The 26,005-nt window shown below is 46.1% G+C and overlaps 1 protein-coding gene across 2 annotated transcripts in view; it reads right to left on the reverse strand.

Moving 5' to 3' along the window:
- LOC138293005 (tetratricopeptide repeat protein 39A-like) overlaps positions 1-25,748 on the reverse strand; it is a 237,501-nt gene extending 211,753 nt beyond the window's left edge. For both annotated transcript variants that reach the window (XM_069231963.1, XM_069231962.1), the window contains exon 1: positions 25,437-25,748. In XM_069231963.1, the coding sequence (XP_069088064.1) occupies positions 25,437-25,465 (29 nt within the window). In that variant the 5' untranslated portion in view covers positions 25,466-25,748. The remainder of the gene's footprint in view (positions 1-25,436) is intronic.
- Positions 25,749-26,005: the final 257 nt, after the last annotated feature.

The following is a 26,005-nucleotide window of genomic DNA, read 5'->3' on the forward strand; positions in this document are numbered from 1 at the left end:
ATGGCAAGTGACAGGGCTCTACCTTTCCTTAGGGGTCAGAGGCTGGAATGGTTTTCCCCCAGGAAACCCAGCTGCATGCTGTAGAACTCATTCGCCCCTAAAGAAAGTGGAGGGGCTCATTGTCTTCCTCTTCGTACTCTGCCTTGCCGAAAGGAGGACCATTTTGATCAACAGTAGTATACCATTTGGGGTTTCATCTGTGGTCAATGATCAAGAGAGGCGATACCTCACGATTTACTGTGTGCTAGATGATGGGAAGATATTTTAGCTTAAAACATATGCCCTGAATGTGAAAGACAAGTCACATTTTCCCAGGATTAGCATGAGTGGCAGTACAGTATATGGACAGTTGTATGATGTGATACCCAGTATGATGGATAGCTATCCCTTCAAAATTGGTGATGAAAAAAAACAAAAACAAAAAAAACACGTTGAATACAATTATCTGTTTTACACAATAAGCTGCATTTGGCGGGAAACGTCACAGAAAGGAGAGTTTACTCTGTCTATACACCTCCACATGGCTGTTTCAGCAGACTAGATTCTTTCTTTCGTCACCGAAAGATCTGTGATGGATGTGTTGATGTAAATACATATGAAGGATTTTGTATAATTATTGTTTCTTGTATCAGACAGAGAAGTAGACCCTGTATACAGACATTGCACCGTTGGGCCAACACACTATACAAGGTGGAATTTTGTGCCTACCTGAGAGAGGAACTGCACTTATAATGTGATACTAAATGGTGGTCAACTACCAGCCGTGTCATTGAATGGGACAAAATGAAATTTGTGGTGAGAGGGATCTGTATGAGTGGAACTTATGGTGTGAATGCCTACTTTGAGACAAAGACAGAACATCTTAAGTTACAGATCTCGCATTTGAAGCATGACAGGGGACCACACCTGGTACTACTCCAGACTCTATTCACAAGAAAGGAGCACCGGAATACCTTTACAATATACTGGATAACTACTGGTACATTTTGCTTTGCCAGACTGCAAACGGAAGGGAATAAATCTGTACGAATGCTGACATTGCTGTTGCAAAGGGAAGTCCCTAGAGACTCCGTATTGAGGGTGGTGGATAAACTTGATCAGAAACAGGTTGCACAGACTGCTATTAACGTGTTCTCTAAGTATCTTCATAAAGAATATACTAGACCGGCAGTGTTAGACATGGGTCTTATAAGTGATTGTGTAGAAATGACAGGTTTAGTGTTGCTGCCACCACACAAAAGAGAGGAACTTGAGGTCCAAATTACAGTTAAAGAATTGTGATTGGTACTAGAGGCAATGAAGGGTGGCCAGACACCAGGCACAGGTGGACTTCTATCTAAATTTTACTTGTGTTTGTGGGATTTGTTATTGAACAAGTTCTTATAGGTCTAGACTGGGACTCTGGAATTAGGGGGAAAAACAGAATTAATGAGAGAAGCTTGAGTAGTGATGGTTCCTAATCCTCGTAAGGACTTATAAATCTTATAAAAAAACGTTATCTATCATTAACTGAAACATAACGATCATTAGTAAAGCTCTAGTGGAAAGGATGGTGAAGGTGGTACCTTTACTAGTCCATCAGGAGTAGTCCGGGTTCGTTCCAAATAGGCATACAACTGGAAACCCATGCAGGTTGACAGGGAGCTGCACTACGGCATCCCTGGATATAAAGAAAGCATTTGATACTATCAGTTAAGATTTTTTGTGGCTATGAAAATATTATATTTGGCCCAATTTTTATTAGCTGGGTGGGATTGGTGTGCTTTCATGTCTAGGCTAGAGTAAAAACAAATAGAGAGCTATCCCTCAGTTGGTAGTTGAGCAAGGCACTGATCAGATGGGCTTATCGTCTCCACTGTCGCAGTACTGGCTATGGAACCCCTGGCTAGGATACTTACTTGCACTGGGGCATAAAAACTGGAGAAAGGACATGTTGTCTCACTCTATCCTGACAACACGTACTCTTGAACAAACCTGAACAGTTGGTCCTAAGGTTGCTGCAGTTGGAGGATGAGCTTGGACAGATCTTTGATCTGAAAACCAATTAGGTAAAATCAGTTTTATTCCCAGTTAACACCCTAGCTCAATTGGGGAATTGAGAATTTTCAGGCTAGGGCATGGAGTGGCCGCCTTGTGCACTGAAGTACTTGGGGATCCAGGTCATCATATTAACCAAAACAGCATGTCACTGAATATGGTTACGGTGACTGAGATTATACTGAGAACCATGGAATTCTGGTCCAATCAGTTGTTATCCTTAAATGGCCTTTTGGCACTGGTGAAAACGAGATGCTCCCTCACTGTCCGTATACATTCCAGAGTGTAACGTGTCTTGTCGCTCAAACTAAGTCTGTGAGGTTGGATCATAGATACCCCTCCATTATGAGCAACAATCATGATCTAGAATAAAGTGAGCAACTCTTAACTTGTCATATGAATAGAGCAGGTCTCTTTGACTGACTTTGAATGTTACCATACTGCAGCCCAATTATAATATTAGCCTTATTGACTCAGCAGTGCATCTAATGCAAAACACTCACTGCTGTCCGGAAATTTCACGGACTGCCCGTAATTTCGCCCTTCCGTCCGTTGTCCGAGATGAAAGGCTTAACAGACGGCATTTGTCTGTAATTTGAGCCTTTCCCTAAAAGGACAAGGGAGGCAGGGCGAAATTATGGGCAGATGAGTTTCCCCAGCTTGATTGAAAGGCAGGGAGTCTCCTGTCCTCTGGGGGGGGGGGGAGACAGATAAGAAAAGGCCTTCTTGCCAGGGTGTCTCCTTCCCTAAAGAAATGCAAATGTGCGCAACTGGTACATCTGCAAATACAAAGGAGCTTGAAAACCTCCATTGACTTTCACCAAAGGAGTCACTTGAGGTTTCTGATGGCAAAGATATTTTCTTTTAGAGAGGTACTGTAATGGTGTTCCAAGGTGAGCTGTGGAGTGTGTGGTTTTAATGGAGTGTTAGAAAAAATGTTAGTACTAGGTATAAACTGTATATTATTCAAATCTGTGTTTGAGAAACACTTTTTTTATTTAACCAAAATGTATTTGCGCATTTTGTAGCAGCCTATATCATGATGTAATTGTATTTATATAGCGCTTACTTCCCCTGATGAGGCGTCAAATGCATGTTTAAAATAAGGACTTACACATTCACAGTTCTTTGAGGGACCTCGGTACCTCATAGTACTACCAAACATTGGCAAAGCCAATAGGTCTCATCTACGCAAGAGTTATTGGCTTTGCCAATGTCTTTTAGCCATGTTATACACCAGAGTGGCTGCTGTTCAGCATGGCTAAAAGTTAATGGCATAGTGGTGTGGGGTGGAGTAGAGTGGCCTAGGAGCAGTGGTGTACAGCCCAGTGGTGCAGAGTACAGTGCAGTTGTTTAGAGGGCATTGAGTGCAGTGGTTTAGAGTGCAGTGGAATGGCGTGGGACAGAGTAGAGTGGCATAGAGTGCAGTGGAGTAGAGTGCCATACAATAGAGTGGCAGAGAGTGCAGTAGTGTAGTGTGGTACAGTGACAGAGTGCAGAGTAGACTTGTGTGGCAGAGAGTGCAGTGGCAGTGTAGAATGGTGCAGTGCAGAGTAGAATATAGTGCTGTAGAGTGCAGTCACGTAGAGTGGAGTGATGCAGAGTAGAATAGCATTGAGGGCAGTGGCATAGAGTACAGAAGTACAGAGTAAATTGGTGTACAGTACAGTGGCGGACAGTGCAATGTTGCAGAGTAGAGGGCGAGTGGAGTAGAGTGGCACAGAGAGCAGTGGCGTAGAGTAGAGTGGTGCAGAGTAGAGGGCAGTGGCATACAGTGCAGTGGCATAGAGTGACATGGGATAGAGTAGCATAAAGTGCAGTGGAGCAGAGTCACATACAATAGAGTGGCAGAGAGTGCAGTAATGCAGAAGGTGCAGTGACAGAGTGCAGAGTAGACTCATGTGGAATAGAGTGCAGTGGCGTAGAGTGGTGCAAAGTGGAGTATTGTAGAGTGGTGCAGTGCAGAGTAGAATATAGTGCCTAGAGTGCAGTGGCGGAGAGTGCAGTGATGCACAGTGCAGTGGCATAGAGTGCAGTAGTACAGAGTAGAGTGGTGTAGCATGCAGTGTTGCAGAGTAGAGTGTCAGTGCAGTGGTGTAAAGTGGTACAGAAAACAGTGGCATAGAGTACAGTGGTGCAGAGTAAAGGGCAGTGGCATCCAGTGCAGTTGTTTAGATTGTACTGGTGTAGAGTGCAGTGGCTTAGAGTGGCATGGGGCAGAGTAGAGTGGCATGGAGTGCAGTGGTACAGAGTGTATTGGTGCAGAATGTAGTAGTACAGAGCAGAGTGGTGTAGAGTATAGTGGTGGCCAGTGCAGTGTTACAGAGTAGAGTGTCAGTGTGCAGTGGTGTAGAGTGCATTGAACTAGAGTGCAGTGGTCAGAGTGGCATACAGTGCAGTGGCATAGAATGCAGTGGCAGAGTGCAGTGGCGTAAAGTAGATTGTTTCACAGTAGAGTGAAGTGGCTTAGAGTGGAGAGGTGCAGGGTAGAGTGGAGTTGCATAGAGTGGCATAAAGTGTGATTGCATAGAGTTAAGTGGTGTACACTGCCGTGGCATAGAGTGCAGAGGTGCAGAGTAGATTAGAGTGATGTACAGTGTACTGATGTAGAGTGCAGGGGCACAGAGTTGAGTGTTACAGATTAAAGTGCACAAGCATAGATTATATCAGCTTAGAGTGCAGTGACGTACAGTGCAGTGTTGCAGGGGGGCATAGAATAGAGTTGTGTGGACTAGATTGGTGTTGACTAGACTGGAGTGGTATAGCATGCAGAGGAGCAGAGCACAGCGGTGTAGAGAGGCATAAAGTGCATTGGCATAGAGTAGAGTGGTGCACAGTAGAGTAGAGAGGCATAGCGAGAAGTAGCATAGAGTTCAGAGGCATAATGTGGAGTGGTTCAGAATGGCGAAGAGTTCAGTGCAGTTGCATGGAGTGGCGTAAAAAGTGGAGTGACACAGAGTAGGGTGTAGTGGCATGGAGTGGTGCAGAGCAAAGTGGAGTGGAGTACGCATGGTGTGGTAACACAGACAACACATTTTTTATTGAAATAACCATTACATTTGCACAGATATACAGTTTTTCAAATCAAACTATACTGTGCACAGACGATGGTGTGGAAATTCATTATCTTTTATGATCTTTGATTGGTAGTCCGGACTTCCATTTCTGAGATAAAGGTAGAGTCCCAGACACACACTTGAGTGCTTTGAGACTACAGACAAGTTGTGAGTACCTCACATCCTGACATTAAGTGTGAGACTGTCGCCCACACCATCTGCCCTACCTCTTTAATTTTTTTTTAGGGTGAAAGTCTATGGGCGGTTGGGGTAAGCCAGATGTTTTTGTTCAATTTGCTTAAACTAGCATAAGGTTAATTACCCTAATGTTTCCCAAACTGTTTGCCAGGGGTTTTAAAATGTTCAGAAACATAATCAAAATGTTGTTGTTACTTTCTCTTCAAAAAAGATTGGGTAGATTTGGGTAGGGGTGATGGCCTTGCCGCGGTACTGAAGGGCATTAATTTACTACTGAACAAGGACGTAATGTGACACATGAATGTAGCATACCAGGAGGCAATCACAAAAAGACCACAGTGAATAAATAGTGCTATGTTAAAAAAGAGTAAATAAATTTACTGACAACATAGTCAGGCATGGCCTCTCTTGCATGTGTCTGTAAAACTGACGTTTGTTCTAGAATTTTTGTCCTGAATTTTGACCCTTTGTCCTGAATTTCTGTCCTGAATTTTGACCCTTTGTCCTGAATTTTTTACAGTCCTGTCCAGAATTTGACTCAATGACAGGTGGTCACCCTAGTCCGGACGCTGTGAAGCAAAACCACTTCTTACTGTATTCATCACTATGTGAGGGGTGTCCTGCACACCGTTTTGTGATATTTTTGTCCCTGGTCTGCAACAGAATCTTTAAGAGTGATACTAGACATACACCTTTGTTGACTGAGGCAGGGTATGGAGTCTCTAGTGTTTCCTTCCACTGAAACCTATGAAGAGACTCTTGCAGTGGGCAGTGTGAGGTGGCAGCCCAGTGTGTGACCTGTTTAGCAATGACCGGTTCCTGAAATTCGATGAAGCTCAGATTAGAGTTGTAGTTGGTTAATTTCTGACATATGCTCAACTGGCCAGGGCTTCACAATAGACAAGAGATGCATTCACTGGCTGATCTCCCGAAGCTGGTATACTTAAGGATGAGTACTTGCTGTGTGACGCAAGCAGGTCATTTTCACAATCTAAACGGCGCTATGAGGGAATAGGCTAGAAAACAAACTACGAAGCCTAAATGGAAGTGACCTTGGAAGTCAAGTATCTGATTCTGAGGAGCAAAGGGAATTGTCTTGTATTTAAATAGTTAGGATGAATGCAAGGTTTTAGTGCACGCACACTATAAATGTATTAATAGAGCGTATTTTACCCAGGTGATACTCTGTAAAACATACCTAATTCGTTCAAATGGTTGCCCTCCATGTGCTCAGCTGAAGGGCTGACTTTCTGCTTGTGATCCAGATATGCCCTATGGTATGGATATGCTGTGCCAAGGTTGTGTCCTGATTGCAGGGTTGAAAATACACCAAACTCTGCATATTAGGACTCCACCGTAGACACAAGAGGAGGACGATCATGGTTATCACTCGGCTGCCACCCATTGGCTACAAGATTCGGCGTCTTCATTTGAAAAATGGAAACGTGACTTGGAGGAATGCTCACTAGTGAAAGAATTAAATTGGTCAGAGCAAGAACGGATAATAGAGGAAAATAGGGCAGTTGACGATCTGAGATGGTGGAAAGATATTTTTTAATGAATACTGGAAGAAGGGGTAGGACGACTGATATCCACTCAAATGTCAGTGATTGTACTAGAAACATACTGAACCCCCGGATTGTAATTTTACTCACTTTACGGTGAAAGTCTTATTATGTATATTTTTGAGATGTTAATAATTGTCTTCTCTGCGGGTTTAAGTCTCAACTCATCGTTTAAAAATATTTTTTAAACAATGCAAAAAAATGAAGCAATTTACATAGTCAGCTGCTCGCCTAGAAATCTGGCACGCTGCTGACCCCCTGAATCTAGGTGGCACTTCTCTCGAGTAAAGAATCCGAACACGGATGAGCAAGGCAGGCTTTAAGAGCTAAGCCTGCCCTACTCACGGTGTACATGTGCAAAATAAAAACAAACACCAAACACAATGTGGAAACGTAATTCTGAAACGACTCCCGGTTTGTGTTACTATAATCTCCTTAAAGACCGGTTTTACGAAATAGTTTTGAAGCCACAATGAGAGAAGAAACATCAGTCAATCAAACTGTGTAGAATAAAAGCTAAATAAAAAACCTAACTACCACGAGTGACTTATTAATCACGCTTAAGGCAATAAGTAGTGTCCCGCGCGTGCGAGGACCTCTAATTTAGCAAACGTGCCTGAGTCATTCATAAAATAAAATAAAAAAACGGGAAAAAACCCAGCCCTGACAAAAATGTCCAAACCAGCCTCCATAAGAAAGCTGCCGGTAGCATGTGAACATGAGGGTATATTTGGGGCATTAACGCCAACCCCTTACTTAAAACAGTCCACTAGCCTCCAGCAAAAAGGAGAAAGGGAGACTAGCAGATGGCCAGGCCGGCCCTAATTGCTGACAGGGTAAATGGGCGTATTTTAGTCACGTATGTATTTCTGCAAATCAAAGCTGTTAATCCAAGCAGGATATCTCAGTTGGTTGAGGGGACTGCTGCGCAAATCCACATTTATCTTGCAGATTACAGGTTTGAATCCTGAAATGGCTTGTTCAGCCTTTAATCCTAATGAGATTTATAAAACACATACCAGGGAATTAGATAATAGACTCACTTTTGAGAGAGCAAACTCGATTTATAAGACACTTGAAAAAAAAATAATCAAATCCATTGTGCACAATAGACCTTAATGAACAGCTGGCTGCCTTGAAGGACTAAGAAGACCAATGTTCTTTGGGCACTGGTAAAGGCCTATCACTCTTTGGGGCAGCACGCAATCTCTTTCAACACGTTCATAAACCATCTTTGTGTTACACATTTGAGCCTGGTCTATTGAGATCAGGGGCCAGCACCATCATCCTCTGGGATGGCTAATTCCTTATATGGTTAAAGCAATGTTTTTTCCTATATGTGCCTCATTATTTAGGACCAGCAACTGCAATGTCTAGGTCAAGCAACCAACTTCATTAGTTGTGGGAAGTAAGTAATCTCATGCTTTTGGTTCGGCCTTTCAATTCATTGGCTATATTGGTCTTTGTATTAGAGCACTGCTCTCACATTCCGTGGGTCCGATTTTGAATTAGGCTGCTAACTTTGTTCTTTGGACATTGTAATTACCCTCTGTCTTAGGTAACAGCCTTTGGGCTCTGTATTTTGCGACTATCCTCGGCCTTCATGATCCGTGACTGCTCTTAGTCATTGAGTTCATTAATGTATGTTCTTTCATTTTAGTAAGAATCCTCAGTCCACTGAGATCACGCCATGTCTTTGGAGTGGACAACTCTACTCTGATTTAGGGTTTGGTTTTAGAGTTTGGCAACTGCCCTTAGTCTTTGGAGCTACAACTACCATCCTTTTTCTTCAGCCAGGGGACCCAAGCCTTGTTCCGCAACTACTCTCATTCTTTGAGTCTTCCGATTACTTCTTCTTTGGACTTGTTTGTTTAGCGATTTTTGTCAGTGTTTGAGTTTGGCGTCTATTCTGAACTTGGGTTCAATATCTATGTTTAGCTATTACTCTTGGTATTTGACTTTGGTCATCAACCTTGGTTTTAAAGGTACAGTTACTCTCTTTGGGTTCTGACAGTAACCCCAAATCTAGTGTTCAGGTTTGGGAACTATCATAAGTCTTTCAGGTCAGCAACTACCCATAGTGCTTGAGCCTGGCAAACTCCTCATTCTGTAGGTTTGGTGAATCCTCTCTGGATTCTGGTACAGTCTCTGAGGTCATTAACTAATTACTGTGTTCACCAACTGTTCTTGTTGTATTGGTTTGTTCTTTGGATTTTGCAACTACCATCATTGTGTGGCTCAGAGGCTGTCTGTGTTTTTGAGGGATTACCTGTGGTCACAGTGTTCACACAATGGGTTAGTACTGCGCCTACATCTTTCTAGATTAGAAGACTACTGTAGGAAGTTGGCTCTGTATGTGCTATTTCAAAGTAAGGAATAGCATGCACAGAGTCCAAGGGTTCCCCTTAGAGGTAAAATAGTGGTAAAAATAGATAATACTAATGCTCTATTTTGTGGTAGTGTGGTCGAGCAGTAGGCTTATCCAAGGAGTAGTGTTAAGCATTTGTTGTACATACACATAGACAATAAATGAGGTACACACACTCAGAGACAAATCCAGCCAATAGGTTTTTATATAGAAAAATATCTTTTCTTAGTTTATTTTAAGAACCACAGGTTCAAATTCTACATGTAATATCTCATTCGAAAGGTATTGCAGGTAAGTACTTTAGGAACTTCAAATCATCAAAATTGCATGTATACTTTTCAAGTTATTCACAAATAGCTGTTTTAAAAGTGGACACAGTGCAATTTTCACAGTTCCTGGGGGAGGTAAGTTTTTGTTAGTTTTACCAGGTAAGTAGGACACTTACAGGGTTCAGTTCTTGGTCCAAGGTAGCCCACCGTTGGGGGTTCAGAGCAACCCCAAAGTCACCACACCAGCAGCTCAGGGCCGGTCAGGTGCAGAGTTCAAAGTGGTGCCCAAAACACATAGGCTAGAATGGAGAGAAGGGGGTGCCCCGGTTCCGGTCTGCTTGCAGGTAAGTACCCGCGTCTTCGGAGGGCAGACCAGGGGGGTTTTGTAGGGCACCGGGGGGGACACAAGTCCACACAGAAATTTCACCCTCAGCAGCGCGGGGGCGGCCGGGTGCAGTGTAGAAACAAGCGTCGGGTTTGTAATGGAAGTCAATGGGAGATCTAGGGATCTCTTCAGCGCTGCAGGCAGGCAAGGGGGGGGTTCCTCGGGGAAACCTCCACTTGGGCAAGGGAGAGGGACTCCTGGGGGTCACTTCTCCAGTGAAAGTCCGGTCCTTCAGGTCCTGGGGGCTGCGGGTGCAGGGTCTCTCCCAGGTGTCGGGACTTTGGATTCAAAGAGTCGCGGTCAGGGGAAGCCTCGGGATTCCCTCTGCAGGCGGCGCTGTGGGGGCTCAGGGGGGACAGGTTGTGGTACTCACAGTATCAGAGTAGTCCTGGGGTCCCTCCTGAGGTGTCGGGTCTCCACCAGCCGAGTCGGGGTCGCCGGGTGCAGTGTTGCAAGTCTCACGCTTCTTGCGGGGAGCTTGCAGGGTTCTTTAAAGCTGCTGGAAACAAAGTTGCAGCCTTTCTTGGAGCAGGTCCGCTGTCCTCGGGAGTTTCTTGTCTTTTCGAAGCAGGGGCAGTCCTCTGAGGATGTCGAGGTCGCTGGTCCCTTTGGAAGGCGTCGCTGGAGCAGGATCTTTGGAAGGCAGGAGACAGGCCGGTGAGTTTCTGGAGCCAAGGCAGTTGTCGTCTTCTGGTCTTCCTCTGCAGGGGTTTTCAGCTGGGCAGTCCTTCTTCTTGTAGTTGCAGGAATCTAATTTTCTAGGGTTCAGGGTAGCCCTTAAATACTAAATTTAAGGGCGTGTTTAGGTCTGGGGGGTTAGTAGCCAATGGCTACTAGCCCTGAGGGTGGGTACACCCTCTTTGTGCCTCCTCCCAAGGGGAGGGGGTCACAATCCTAACCCTATTGGGGGAATCCTCCATCTGCAAGATGGAGGATTTCTAAAAGTCAGAGTCACCTCAGCTCAGGACACCTTAGGGGCTGTCCTGACTGGCCAGTGACTCCTCCTTGTTGCTTTCTTTGTTCCCTCCAGCCTTGCCGCCAAAAGTGGGGGCCGTGGCCGGAGGGGGCGGGCAACTCCACTAAGCTGGAGTGCCCTGCTGGGCTGTGACAAAGGGGTGAGCCTTTGAGGCTCACCGCCAGGTGTTACAGCTCCTGCCTGGGGGAGGTGTTAGCATCTCCACCCAGTGCAGGCTTTGTTACTGGCCTCAGAGTGACAAAGGCACTCTCCCCATGGGGCCAGCAACATGTCTCTAGTGTGGCAGGCTGCTGGAACCAGTCAGCCTACACAGATAGTCGGATAGGTTTCAGGGGGCACCTCTAAGGTGCCCTCTGGGGTGTATTTTACAATAAAATGTACACTGGCATCAGTGTGCATTTATTGTGCTGAGAAGTTTGATACCAAACTTCCCAGTTTTCAGTGTAGCCATTATGGTGCTGTGGAGTTCGTGTTTGACAGACTCCCAGACCATATACTCTTATGGCTACCCTGCACTTACAATGTCTAAGGTTTTGCTTAGACACTGTAGGGGTACCATGCTCATGCACTGGTACCCTCACCTATGGTATAGTGCACCCTGCCTTAGGGCTGTAAGGCCTGCTAGAGGGGTGTCTTACCTATACTGCATAGGCAGTGAGAGGCTGGCATGGCACCCTGAGGGGAGTGCCATGTCGACTTACTCGTTTTGTCCTCACTAGCACACACAAGCTGGCAAGCAGTGTGTCTGTGCTGAGTGAGAGGTCTCCAGGGTGGCATAAGACATGCTGCAGCCCTTAGAGACCTTCCTTGGCATCAGGGCCCTTGGTACTAGAAGTACCAGTTACAAGGGACTTATCTGGATGCCAGGGTCTGCCAATTGTGGATACAAAAGTACAGGTTAGGGAAAGAACACTGGTGCTGGGGCCTGGTTAGCAGGCCTCAGCACACTTTCAATTGTAAACATAGCATCAGCAAAGGCAAAAAGTCAGGGGGCAACCATGCCAAGGAGGCATTTCCTTACAACTACTCAGTCTTTTTTTTTATGTGTGACCAACCTAGATCTTTTGGCTTAGTAACTAGCCTCTATTTTGGATTTCAGACTACCCTCAGTTTTTCTAATACATTCTTTGGGTTTGGCACCCACAGGTAGAGTTTGAGCTTTTGGCTGGAGATTCTTATCAGCCTTTGGGTTTGTTCTTTGGATTCAGCAACTTCCATCATCGTTGGTTTCAATCTTTGGGATGTGTGGCTATCCTCAATAACTGAGTGGAAGAAATGTGTCTTTGCACCTTTTGCTGGACACTACGTTTTTGCTGGCTTTAGAACTCTGTGCACTTTACTCCTGATTATCAGGGAGTAAAGTGACTGTGTTCCCCATTTTTTAAAAGTTCAAAATTGCCATAACCCTAGTTGGCGTATTCAATTCACTTATAATTAACTACTATATTGTACAAGGTGCACTCAGGGACTAACAGTTAAATGTTACAAGTGGACAGCATTACCTATTGTGGCACCACCTACAGTGGCAGTGCAAACATCATTGTCACTTGACTGTTGCACTGTAAAAACAGCAATTCAACAGGTCAAAGCCTTCCTTCAGAATAATAATAATTCAGCCCTATGTAGGCCACATAGAAGGGTACATGGTTTTTGAAAGTATAACTTCTCGAAATTTAATTTTAACATGTCCTTACAGTGACTAGCATCCAAAAGCTATTTTCATTGTGGCAGGCCTAGTTGTCCTATGTAGAAAACAAGTACATATTAAAAATCATAATGCTCCGTTTTGGAAATGGGACTAGCCATAAAAATAATTAAAAATCCAATTCAAGGAGGACCTCTGTTTTTTTAATTATTATTAAGGAAAAGTAACTTTTATAAAGTTAGCTTTTCCTCGTCTGAAGTTCTTGGAAGCTAGTTAGCATTGGCTCTCCAGCTTCTCCCAGCCAGTAATTAGCCTTGAAGAGGTGTGAAATGTCTCTCAGGGGCAAACAACAGACTGACCTAAATTGACAGTGATAACTCCTGTGAACACTGCTGAATATGCAAGGGGGGCTGCGCGCATCCTTTTTCATACTACAGGGTCAAATCCTGTTAAACAAATCTGCTAAGTTTACATATAAGCTTTGGGCACACTTGAAAGGGGAGTGAGCAAAATGCCAAGACAAGTCTTGTGCATCCACTGTCTGTTTGCTGAAGGTCTCTGCTTTTTCCCTACCAGACCTCTGTCTGTCTCTTGATTTACACATCACCCTTCAGGCACATTTGAAGGGGGAGAGAACAGGATCAAGATGATTCTTGTGAATCCACTGTGCTTGCTGAAAGACTCTACTTTTTTCCTACCAGACTTCCATCTCGGGTTTTATTTTGAGTATGGTGGCTGCCTCAAACTGGATTTTAGTGTTAGATACGAGAGGACACTAGACTTACCATAGTACACTCCCTGCAGACACCCTCAGCCCACAGAGTCCAAGATTAGTGATGCAAAAGACTTGTGCCATGTTGAAAATGACTAAGGTGAGTATATTTGGTCACGGGAACTTTTAGCCAAATGGTTGGAGCATGCCCAGGGGAAATTCTACATGTTAACTATTGCCAGGTATAAATGTGGCACCAAACCACAGAGAGTACTCAAGTTTTGGTGGCCAAGCGGCAGTGTGGCGTTCTGAACCCTCTGAATCCTCAAAAGGTGGGTTTTGGGCCCTAACTCAACGCCTCGACCCAGCAAGGAAAGAAAATAGTCCCAGACAGCAAAGTCGCAGCCAAGTTATACCTTGCTTGGAAGCCGTGAGTTTAGGCCCAAAACCCAACTTTTAAGGTTTCAGACTGGGGAAACATTTTTTTTAAAAAACAAAGAAAAAACACTTACCTTGCGCTGCCTGTCTCCCGCCACCGTATCCTGCTATCTCGCTCCTCTTGTGGTGTCCCAGCATTTGCTGGGACACCAGCACAGGCTCCTCAGCAATCCTGGCGCTGCTTACATGCTAAGCATAGCATGTAAGCACCATTAGGACTGGTCTGAAAGGCAGACACAAGCCTGGGGTCTGTGCTGTTTCTCCAGCCCTGTTGTGTATACAGCCAGGTGGAGAAACCAAAGTGTGCATGTGCTTTTGGCCGGCCTGAGACAGCCGGCCAAACACACATGCACACTTAATGCACTCTCCCATCCTCCCCCCTCTCCGTGGCCCACCCCCACCCCTTCCTGCACCTGGTGGCTGAGCCAGCACATGAAAAATAAAATGATAGCAAGCTATAGTTTTAATTTTCATCTGCAGGCATATCCAGGGGGCGATGCCTCTTCGTCACTGCAGAGGAGCCGCCCCTGGGTTTCAGACAATGGTGAATCTGTTCCTCAGTTCCAGACCATTGGTTGTATTGCAATTCTTTTTCATCAGTTTCTTGCTATCACTTTTTTGAATAGTGACTAAATAGTAGATCCTGATGAAGGCTTAGACACCTGGTAAACACCAGGTTAAAGGTAAGAACAGGCTGAAACACGCTGGTCCCTAGCTTTGAGTTGAAGAAATTCTCCATCTCTTTTTCTAATCTTATTCCTTGGGGATATAATAAAGCTAACATTTGTTCCACCAAGAGTTAGTTTGAGTTTTCACTTCCTTATCCTTGCATTCTGCACCATCACCCACACCCATTGCCAATAAAGGGAGTATCTATTCATAGAGTTCCTCTACTGCAGGGCAGTTGCAGCGGACACCATAGACCCAGGAACTGATTTAGAATTCGGCAGATGGGTTACTCTGACACAAACATGACAGATATTCCATCCGCCCTAATATAATTTCCATAGGATCAAATGGAATCATAATATGACGGATATCCATCACATTTGTAACGGAGTAATCGGATCCACCAAACTATAAATCAGGCCCTTAGTTTATGGTATGAGGCCAAACTCTATGAAAGATCTAAGGATGGGTGAGGGTTTCTATTGTAACAGAAAACTGCTTTTTGGGTGATACGGACAGAGTTTCTACTTTCCAAGTCAGCACCACATTGCCACTAGGTCACCTGACCTCAAATACCCTGTGTGTTTTTTGTGTGATCTGTGAGTAAGTATTGCATGTCTGGAAAAGCCCCTTGGCCATCTTGTGTTTTGTTCCTAAATGTGGCACCTCCAGGAACCCAAATCAGAACAATTCCTGGACCGGCAGAAGATCAGAAGAAGACTTGTCCTGCTGTCTGTGATCACCTGAAGTCAGCTCTGAAAGACGGAACCTGCTCCCAGGACAAGGAAGTGGACTCAAAAGGTAATAATGCTGTCATCATTGGCGTAACATTAGCCCCTGCAGCTTCTGCAGAACCCGTGGTGCAGGGAGACCCCAAGCTCCATTGGGTCCCCTCAGCAGCATGCACCACACACTGTGCATGGATAGCCAGTTTTAGGCCAACTGGTATGACCGGGCAACAGCTCATGCTTAAATTAGGACAATTTATCACAGAATATAGCCAATGCAGCCCGAGGATCTGGGAGCACAGCAGGGTGAGTTTTAAACTTTAAAAAAGAATCACAGGGACAGGTGTTCCGATTAAGTGATTGCAACATGGGCTCAGCAGCCCGAGTCGCACTGCAATCAGCCAATTAGATGACTGCTAACATTTTCTGCTTTCATTCAAGCATATGGTGTCCTATTGTTTACACGCTTCTCATTGGCTGATTCCAATCAGCCAGGACGGGGTATACACTTTCTTAAATTTCGAATACAGCATACCATACTGTACCATGATGTTTGTTGCATGATTTACATGCCATATATATAGTAAGGGATTGGCTGGGACAGCTCTCCTCATTAATTAGCTGACTTGCCCACCTCTAAGCATACATATAACCGCACCTCTGTGACCCTCACGCACAACATAAAAACACTTCCCACACAAGTTCAAAACAAAGCAGCTTTACCATTACAGAATTGCCACTTTTAGAAAGCGGTCATTTCTCTGTGCTTATGACTGGTGTTTTGCAGCTTGACTCCAATCCACATCTGGGGCAGAGTGACACCCGAGCTTTCTGCATACTTTTCAGGCAGCCTGTACACAGGGAGGGTGGAGGTGTCACAAGGGGCCAGTGCTGGGGGAGAAAGGGGACATTCCTGGAACGTTTGTGCTGGTTGGAACCCCCCTCTTCCTTTTTGTAAAAGCTGCGCAAATTGAGTATAATACAGGGGGATGTCCCCCACATCTTCAAAGCACTTTTGGAACTAGGACTGAAACTCTGTCAGAAGGACTGCTGGACGGCACCAAAGGACTCATCTGGACTGCTCTTCTGTTTGTTGCTCTGCTGCCTGGTGTCTGCTGGCAGGCACAAAGGACTCATCTGCATTGCCTTTCTGCGTGTTGCCCTGATGCCTGCTGCTCCCTGACTTGGGTTCCCCTGGGCACTGCTGGACTGCCAGGAGGAACCACCCCTACCTGCCTTTCGGGGGCTGGCATCTTTGTCTACGGCTTGCCTAACCTTGTGTGCCCCAGTGTTCTCCCAGGCAGCCCAGTGCTCGGAGGGTTCTGTTTTTGCTCATGGTTGCTACAAGCATAGCACCTGAGGAGCGCTTCATTTCCATCCCTGGTGCAGTGAGAGAACTGTGCGGATTCATCTCACTGTTTTGCTTGTCACAATCACATGGTGAGCACCTTACCCTTCCGATCTTTTTTTCTAAACACTAGTTCATACTGAGCTCCTTATCTACCAGGCATCTGCTGTCCCTGCTACATGGCAGCCTAAACAAGTGCCTTGAACTGAGGCAAGTGACCGCTGCCATGCTGGGTTCGCAGCTTGTGTCTTGATGAGAGGCCGCGGCTCCAAAAGGAGGTTCCACTGCATATCCCAAGAGTGCCTCAGGTGTGGACACGCAACGAAGAACGCAGCAGCTGGTGCCTGTGGAGCACTGGTCGCTGGCTTTGGAGATCAGGTCTTGGGGAGCACCATCCACTGGTCTTGCGCTCCGTGCCTGAAATTCTCTCACCGTGCGCTCCTCTGAAGAAGGACACCGGACAGCTGACCAGATTGTGTGGCAAGAGGCGAGGACTCCCTCTTTTGGGCCAAGGACCGGCACCGCTCTGAGCATGCAACTGGAGGAGGACGGAAGGCTGTGGCAGCTGAAGGATCACGTTCGGGCTCGCCAGGAGGTGGGGTTGTAGTTACTTTGGCAGAGGCGCACGCAAGTGCCTCTCCCACCACCTCGGCATCCGCCTCTGCATTATTGGACCGCAGAAGGTCTTGGAACAGTCTGAGCCGTCCCACCTGGTACTCATCATTGCCCCCCCTATCTCAAAGAGAGCAAAGACAATGGTCCAAGAGGCCCTGGAAGGCTCTGGACCTGATGCAACTTTGGAGCAGCCCTCCTGGGATGGAGGAAGACTACAAGGAGATTTGCTAGACACATGGGAGACCCATTGAGGTCTCCCTCCCCCCTCAGAGCACTGCGCTGTGGGACAACCATAATATGGGTAGTGGACATGCCGGCCCACCTGATGTCACCAGACTGAGTATCCTCATTTCACCGATGTTCCTAGAATCTACTGTAATACTGCTGGTAGGAGCGCAGAAGCGCTGGATCCTACGTATTGTGGTTACTTGTGGATTGTAGGGGCTGCCTCGGAACCAGGATTCATTAGCTACAAAATATTTAGGGCTGATAGCGAAATATGATGTTCCACATGTTTTCCTCTAACTGCTTCTTATCTTGGGCTTGATGTTATGATGTATGGCATTTTGGTGCTGGCATTTCCAGGATAATACATAACCTTTCAGGATTAACAGTGTGAACAGTACTGGTTTTTATGATGTTGGCAAACATATAAGCTATTAGTTCATATACCTACATTCATTATGGATGGTCTGACAAGTGCCTGCTTTATACAGTATTACTAACCATGTGCATTTTTGGTGATATGTTTACCTGACTACTGCTTGCTTTCGCAGAGTACTAGTAACCTGTGTAATGTTCTGACAACTGCTTGTGTAGTAGGGTATTACTGATAAATGTTGTGTTTGGTCTAATGATGTTTTGCGCAATACAGTTTATTTTTATATAACTTGTTGTGTTTTCTTTGTGGTGTATTTGTTGTGTCACATGTGTTGTTTGTGTTGTACAAACGCTTTACACATTGCCTCTGGGATAACCCTGACTGCTCGTGCCAGGCTACAAAGGGGGTGAGCAGGGATTATCTTGGGTAACTTCCTGCTCTGATTAAAGTGTTAGGTTCTGCCTGGCTGAGGTGCATACCCTAGTCAACCAGTAACCCCTTTTCTAACATTGGTGATCAGCAGTGAGGATAGTACTTGCACAATACCATTGTGATTCATAATTGCACTACAAGCTGCATTTAGCATTTGTTTTTCCATTATTTTCCTCATTTTTTTTTTCTTTTCCTGTGTCATCTTCTGTACTTAGGACTCCTGTTGTTTTACACTTGTGTTTTACCATATCAAAATGGAATTCACCTTTGACCCTGACAACCTGTTGTTCTACAATGAGGGGGAGTTGTTAAAGGGATTCTGCAAGGAGAGGGGCATACCCGTAAGTGGGGAAGCCGATATAGGCGATCTTCGGGAAGCCCTGTTTAATTTTGAAGAGGGGCACTGGGAAACAACCTTGACAGAGAACCAGTGGGGTAGAGGTTTAGAGGAAGACCCTGAGGAGGTCCCCGAGATTTGTGAGGAATCGGAGTAGGAGCGTTCCCAGTTCACACCCCAGGGGGACAGTGACCCTGAAGAGTTTGGACCAGAGGGAGAAGATGACTGGGCAGGGACACCAGTAGAGCAAGAGAACCCCATAAATAGGGGATGACTTGCTGGGCCCATTCCTAGGAGCAGTGTCACCTCCCATTCCAAAACACTCAAAGAGGCGGTGCACCGCAATATAAGCAAATAAATATATAGTGTAAGGAAAAGGAGAAGTCCGATGTTCTGACAGTGCAGATGAACAGTACTTTTTAAATATTTCGTTGCAAGTCCGAAATGTTAATTCCACACAGTTCCGTAGGTGAGATGAGTTAGGACAAAAAATAAAATAAAACAGCCTTGTGTTCTTGCATTTCCATAGGCAAATTGAATAATACTCAGGATGAACAGCCAACGCGTTTCGCCCAATTGAAGGGCTTCTTCAGGGCATCAATGGTATCCAGTCAGTAATAATAGTAACGAAAGCATTGATAAATTAGTGACCGCTTATACTGTAATACGGCATGTCCTGCGCTCAAGAGGGATTCTATGACGCGATCAGAACAACCGCGAGAGCCTCTCTGAGTGTTTTCCAGTGGGGCTGCCTTAGCCCTGTTTAGTTCCTTCTTGCAGCAGGAACTTTGGTGAAGTTGCAAGCTTAATGAAACCTAATAGCAGTATTGTTGTTTTCTATTTGTATTTTCTTACTATTGGGTATTAATAGGGATGGTGCATTGTCTATGAGCTTGCTGCAATTCTTGCTTGTCTGCTTTGTCACCTCCCATTCCCTGTGGCCCGAGATAGGCTGGAAGAGAGGGACCTGAGGTTGCAGTTAGTGCGACTCACTGTGGAGTGTCTGTATCACACTTAAAAAGGTAGGGAATTATAATATCTTTAAAAATCTTATAAATGTCCAAAGGGATGGAGTTTTCTTCCACAGCCTTGCCCGACGGCAAAGCCCCCAGAGTTGCCTCTATTTGCCCAGCAGTGATATCTTCCTGAAGAGTCAGCATTTGGGAGTCTCCTAAGCATGGGAGCCTGCTATTCCGAATATGTACCAGTAGCCCAGACAACCTTACTGTTTGCGATTGGTTATGCAATTCCTGATAAAAGAGTAAGAACTGCTATGTGATAGCCGGAGGATTAGTATAAACCAATCCATTGCTGCCTTTAATACCCTGTATCGCACATTTCACCCTTTTGTCTGCAATTTGGTGTGCCAGGACCCTTCCCATCTGTTCTTCATATTCATATTAGAGGGTTTTATTTTGGGAGTTACTAGCTCCTACCTTTTCCCTCAGGTTTTTCCCTAAAAGAGACCGTTTATCAACTCAAGAAGTAAGTCTTGCTCATAAGGACTACCAGTACCACCTTTACTTATTGCCCTAGCAAGCAAGGTTTCCATTTGTAAAATTGCCCGGCCCAGCTGTCTAGCCGTATTTAGCATATTTTCGCTTGCACTATAGATAAACTGTGCTGTAACCCCTAAGATAGGCTTTTATTATATCCCACAACAGAAGCAGTGAAGCTGTGCCTTCATTAACCCCCAAGAATTCCGTACAAGAACCTGTAAAATTGTTTACAATAACCGGGGGTCGGTAATCCCTCTTTACGGCAGAAAGTTTAAATTACAATAATATGGAGTTATGATCAGAGGTGACTCTGGGGCAGACTTCCATACCAGCATCTTGTACCAGAGACCTTTTAGCAAGCATCATATCAATCGTCGAGTAGTGGTTGTGTGAGGATGAAAAAATGTATACCTTGGGGTAGTCAGATGCAATGCCCTCCAGATATCTATAAGCAAATGGAAGCGGGCAAGCTCCTTTATGGATGCACTGGTTTTAGCCATGCGAGGGGTAGCACAGTGATTAGAATCGATACTGTGATCCTTTACACAGTTGAAGTCTCCCACTATTTCCAACTCCTTGGATCATTCCAGCAATTCAGGACAGAGCATGTCAAACACCCCCGGGGTCATCCACGTCACGCCACGTCATAGATGACGCAGACAACAAATATCTGCCCGTGCATCACCAGCTATTCAATTGCCCATCTCCACTGCGGGTCATCAGATGTTTTCAATGCTTTCATTCTCAGCTACCATAATGGCAACCCCCCAAAAGGAGACAGACTGAGGAGTACTTATAATGCTGTTATAGCCCAGCTGGTTGAGTAAGGAGCGATCTTTACAAGCAAGATGGGTCTCTGTTAAAGTTAGCAAATGTGGGATGTACATATTGATCTCCTCCCGTACTAACTGCTGTTTGTTAGATGAATTGAGGCCAGATAGATTCCAACACATACACTTAAACATAATCATTTTAGCAATGCCCTGGACCTTGTACGAGTCACCAAATGCCAGAAACCATTGTCAGCATATACCCAGGCAAGCATTGATTCAGCCAACAGTACATTCTGACCTATTTCACCCCACAATACCCTTCACCTAACCATAGCAGATTTGGCTGCAGAACCTTGTGACTCCCCCTCCTCCCCCTACACAAACCTACCACACCCCCATCCTACTGCAGAGCCCTCCTCCCCAGTGTCCAAAGTAGGGAATCATCCCCACCCTAATGCGGCCGATGGACTAGGACAGCCCTAAGAGATTACCCCCTTGTGCCCTACAGAGCACCACCCATCCTGCCCGAAAGAAAAAAAGAGAAATAGAAGAAGAGAAATGTGCACAATAAGATCCAAACAAAAAGAGCCTAGCTTAGCACTATAAGAATTAGCTAAATTTAGTATGATTGGCAACTAAGCAGAGACCAGCAGGAATTTAATACACAATAATAAAGGCAAACTCAGTCAACAATTTGGGCCTCTTCAGTCTGCTAAGGGCTTGTGTGGCCTCCTGTTTTGTAAAACAGATCTGGGCCCAGCCATTATTAACAATTTTAAGCCTGGCTGGCTCTTGCAGAAAAACCTGTTTCAGAGGATCAGTCAGCTGGCCAAGTTTCCAACACATGTCTATCATAGATTTGCACAAGTCCGATCTAAAAAAGATAAGCATAGCATCAACTATCACAAGTGAAGCAGGATAAGCTTTCATAAAGATTGACTGCTGTAATAAAAAGTTGCCTACATATATTAAAATAGGGCAACAATGTGCCGGGAGTGCATTTGAGGAACTCGTGCTGTTGCTGCTTCGATTTAAATGGAGACAGTGAGCCCGCTGAATTTATGAGTCCATGCCATCAGGAAAAGCGTTGCTAAACAGCTGCACAATGACCTGCTGAGGGTCTTCCCTTTCTTTCCTTCCTGGTATACCAAACACCCACAAGTTGTTCCTCCTTTGACGGTTCGCTATATCTTCCAATTTAATCTGGATCAGGTCCAGGCTACAGTCATGATTCTTGACGGATTTTACTGTGGCTGTGCGCACTTCTTCTGTGTCAGCCACACGTTGCTTGAGTTCTGCTAACTCTGTGGACAGAGCCTACACTTTGCCAGTGATTTCAACTAAGGAATGTTGAATTGCTGCACTGTCTGCTCGAACTTGTGCATAATGTCATTGTGCCTCTGGCTGCTGTGTCTATAGAAGCTGAAAAATTATTGCCAGAGGGTCCTGCGAGCCATTCACTGCAGCAGTATCTTCGTTAATCTCCAAAAGGGGAGAGGCGGAAAGGGAGCCACCTGGGCAATCAGAGCTAGACACACAAGGAGAGATGGATTCAGAGTTAAGGGGAGCTGTAATCTAAGGCCCCCCTAGGTGACACTTCTCCCCCTTAGGCAGCATATGGCCTTCCATGTTGGCGGTAGACAAGCAGGAAATTAAGGATTTGACCTCCCCTTTAGACATCACCCAGTCCCGCAACAGACTGCTTTTGCACTGCTGCTAGCTGTCCTGCACTGAATCTGTGGGGCCGCAGACTTGGGTTGAAAGCCCCTAGAAGCTTCATTACGTTTATTAACGTTCCCCCAACCCGTTTGAGAAATACGCCTATCTTTCTTTGATGTAGACATCACAGGAGCCCCCTCAGTTGCATCCTGAATAACCTTTACGGTACTAGCTCTCCCACTATCATCGACCATGAATGGGTGGGTTGAGGATAGGGCTGAAGACGAAGATGGAGTAGTAGAAAGAGACCTATCGAGCTCTGGGGTTGGCGACACTGCCTCAAAATCCAGTGTATCCCTTAGACCCACACCATCTACTGCAGCACAACCTCCACCCACCTTATCCTCAGTGGTAGATACAAAAGTACTCACAGAGTCAGTACTCGGGCCCAATCCAGATGATATTGTTGGTAACAGATCCATTTCACCGCTACAAACCTGTTGAAATTATATATTGAGGGAGGTAGGAGGCAGAGGAGGAATGACACAAAGGGGCAAACATATGGGCTCAGCATCCATTGTAACAATGTTGCTGTCAGTAGCAGGCAGGAATCCAGTCTTCCCGACGGTGGCAGCGCCGTCATTATTATATCCACCATTGTAGTTTCTTCTCCAGAAGCTGACATCGCCCCACAGCGCGCCTGTGCCTGAAACAGGTTTGCTGCTTTATTTGTTTGCAATAATCTTAGAATTGGGTATCCAACCTGGGAGGTGTGGCAGTTTATTAATGCACTCGATCCTTCACCTGTGACCCCCCCAGCTGTTTCTGCAGCCTCCAGTACTTCCAATTCAGGGGCTGTGCTGGTTTTTGCCAGATTTCGGGGCCCCCGCCTGCCACGCAGCACATGCGAATGCTGTGGAGCCATGCGGGCCCCTGGAAGTCTCAAGTCCCTGAGAGAACCTCTGAGCACAGACGGCCATGGGAGATATAACAGCAGCACCAGACCCCACCATCCCAGACCACAAAGTTGCCACATATGTGTCCCAATTAAAATATAGTCGCTTGCCGGTTATTCTACTGCCACTAGGCAGTCCATCGTGGCTCAGCACTGGGTGGCATGGTGGACAGAGTCAGCACTCGGTGGAGCAATGGGGAGGAGGAGCTCCCGGCCGCAAGATCAGCCCGCCATCTTTCCCTCCGTCATCTCCCATATATCACAGATGTTCCTTGGCCAGAGTGGGGCCCCTCTGTAGACTCTGGGGCACTTGAAAGGTTAGGGCCCCTGCACCACAGGGGCTGCAGAGGCTTGTATTACATCCCTGCCAATGTCCACACATTATCATTTGTGTGCTATGTAGTTTTATCAGGAAAACTGCATGTCTATGTAAATGTTTTGGCCATTTCAACTGAAAACGTGTAAGAGTGCGTAACCACAACAGTGTTCTAAAATACACCACCGGCTACAGCCCACACTTACCACAGTCCTACTGAATAGGCATGGCACATTTGTTACACTTGCTTTTTGTGTGACGCTTGTATTTTTCATAATCGATATGTCTTCGGTGATGTAACAATAATGCCAGCACCCCGACTCTGAAAATTGTTTCAGCACCAATGCTACTGTCTATTCAGTTAAGTGGGGCGCACAATGCAGTATACTACCCTCTGCCGGAAGAAGTGTAATAATAGATCGTGACAGATAATACTTGCCACCTCTGCCAGGCAAAGGAGTCAAGCAGAGCTTCCCGATAATAGGTCGCTCGTGAGTGAGCACTCAGAACAAGTATCAGGTAACAGGACACTTTGTTGTGTGCACAAGCCTGTCCTCCCTCACCACGAACACAAATTATACAGTAACAGAGCTGTGACACGTCACACTGCTCTCAGTGGGTGCTAAGGCGTGGGGTGCCGCCCAGAGGTTATAGCAACGAAAGCACTAACGTGGGAAGGGGGTGATTTTCTACTGTCCTGGAAGCAAAGCAGGAAATAGACGAAAAAGTGTGGCGTAAAAGATAGTCGGAGACTTGTGGAACAAAGGTGGGGGACAGGCAAACTGGGTTAAATATATATATATATATATATATATATATATATATATATATATATATATATATATATATATATGTGACAGGATGACAGTGGGTGCTACAAACGGAGGAAGGGGGTTCACACGAAGATGGAATACAGGCAGTGACGAGAGGTTACCACAGTGGTGTAACGAAACTTGAGGCCCCCTGCAAAGCACTTGGAGGGGGCCTCTCCTCCACGGACCCAGTCAAGGGCCTGCAGCCTGTGCACAGTGTTCTGTGCTGAGGGGCCTCCTGGAGCTCGTGGGCTGCGGGGCCCTTTGTTACGCCACGTGGGTTACCATCTGAAATTAGTGGGCGAATGCCTGAAAGCGGGTTGCGTTTATTAAAGGGCGATAATGAGGGTGGAAGGTGTGACAGGTTGAGAGTTGGGAGAGAGATTGCATACTGGAAGTGTAGAAAGGAGACATTAGAGTCTGCCAGTCTGAGAAATCGATAGAGGTTACAACCTCCGATAGGGGCGTGAAAAGCGGTAAAGAGCTGCGAGGGAGAGGTGACATGGTAACAGGCGGACAAAATGGATGATACATGGGATGGACATGCTGAAAGTGAGAGAGGCGGAGAGCGGTGACAGAGAGAGGGGTTTTAAGAAGGAGTTAAGAAGCCGCCGGGGATGGTAAAGGGAGACAGGCAAAGAAGAGTTAGGGAAACTGGAACTGAAAAAACAAAACTACTGGGATTAGTAGCGGGTAAAAGGCTAGTGGGGAGGTGGGAGCAGAGGAGAGCTCAGTACAGGCAAGGCGTGACAGACTGAGAAAAAAAAACAGATGTGCGAGAAAGTAGCAAATCGAAAGCAGATCGAGGAAAGTGGGCAGGCTGCTTGTGGGTGGAATAGGGTGAAGGTTACTTGTACAGAGATGGAGCCGTTTAAAAAGAGGGGGCGCCAGAGGATACCATGGGGGAGGGCATACTCTTTAAAAAAAAAAAAAGCGAAGACAGGGTTATCGTAGAGAGGGTACCGAGGGATGCATTTAGATCAGAGAGGGAGCAGCAGATGCCGCACACACACCTAGCACTAGCTGGAGCCCACACCTCTTACCTGCTAGGTGGACTCCCGTCCTGTGCCATGTCGCGCCCGTTGTGGGGTACAGGCAGAGGCCCGGGCGCAGGCCGAAGCCCCGGACTGCCGTGCGGCTTCCCCGGCTCTACAGCTTCAGTTCGCGGCGGGGGAGGCACGCGAGGGCGGGGATCGGAGGCACCTAGGCCGGAGTAGAATAAAGGGGGTAAAAAGCCAGTTCTCAAAGTGAGACCCCCGACGAAGAAGGCGAGATGGAAGAACGGGCCAGGGAGCTGTGGAACAAGTGTAGGAATGTGGCTGAGACAAGGGGGCGTGGGCTTGAGAACAGTTGTGTGTCCGCCCTGCCTCGATACACCTGTACACGCCCAGGGACCCTGTACCGCCCTCAATACACAGGTGCACTCCCTGAGCACACCTCTGTACTTAGTACGTCTCTACCACCTGAAATAATGTTCTGCCTGCCAAGAACGCGCTTGGACACTGACTGTGCACGGAACATCTGTACCATCGCCAGTTCACCTGAGCATGCCCAAAGTGCACCTGTATCGGAGTGCGCTCATACACTCACAGTGCACCTGTACCGCCGTCAG

Source organism: Pleurodeles waltl, chromosome 4_2 (assembly GCF_031143425.1).
Source record: "Pleurodeles waltl isolate 20211129_DDA chromosome 4_2, aPleWal1.hap1.20221129, whole genome shotgun sequence".
Lineage (NCBI taxonomy): Eukaryota > Metazoa > Chordata > Amphibia > Caudata > Salamandridae > Pleurodeles > Pleurodeles waltl.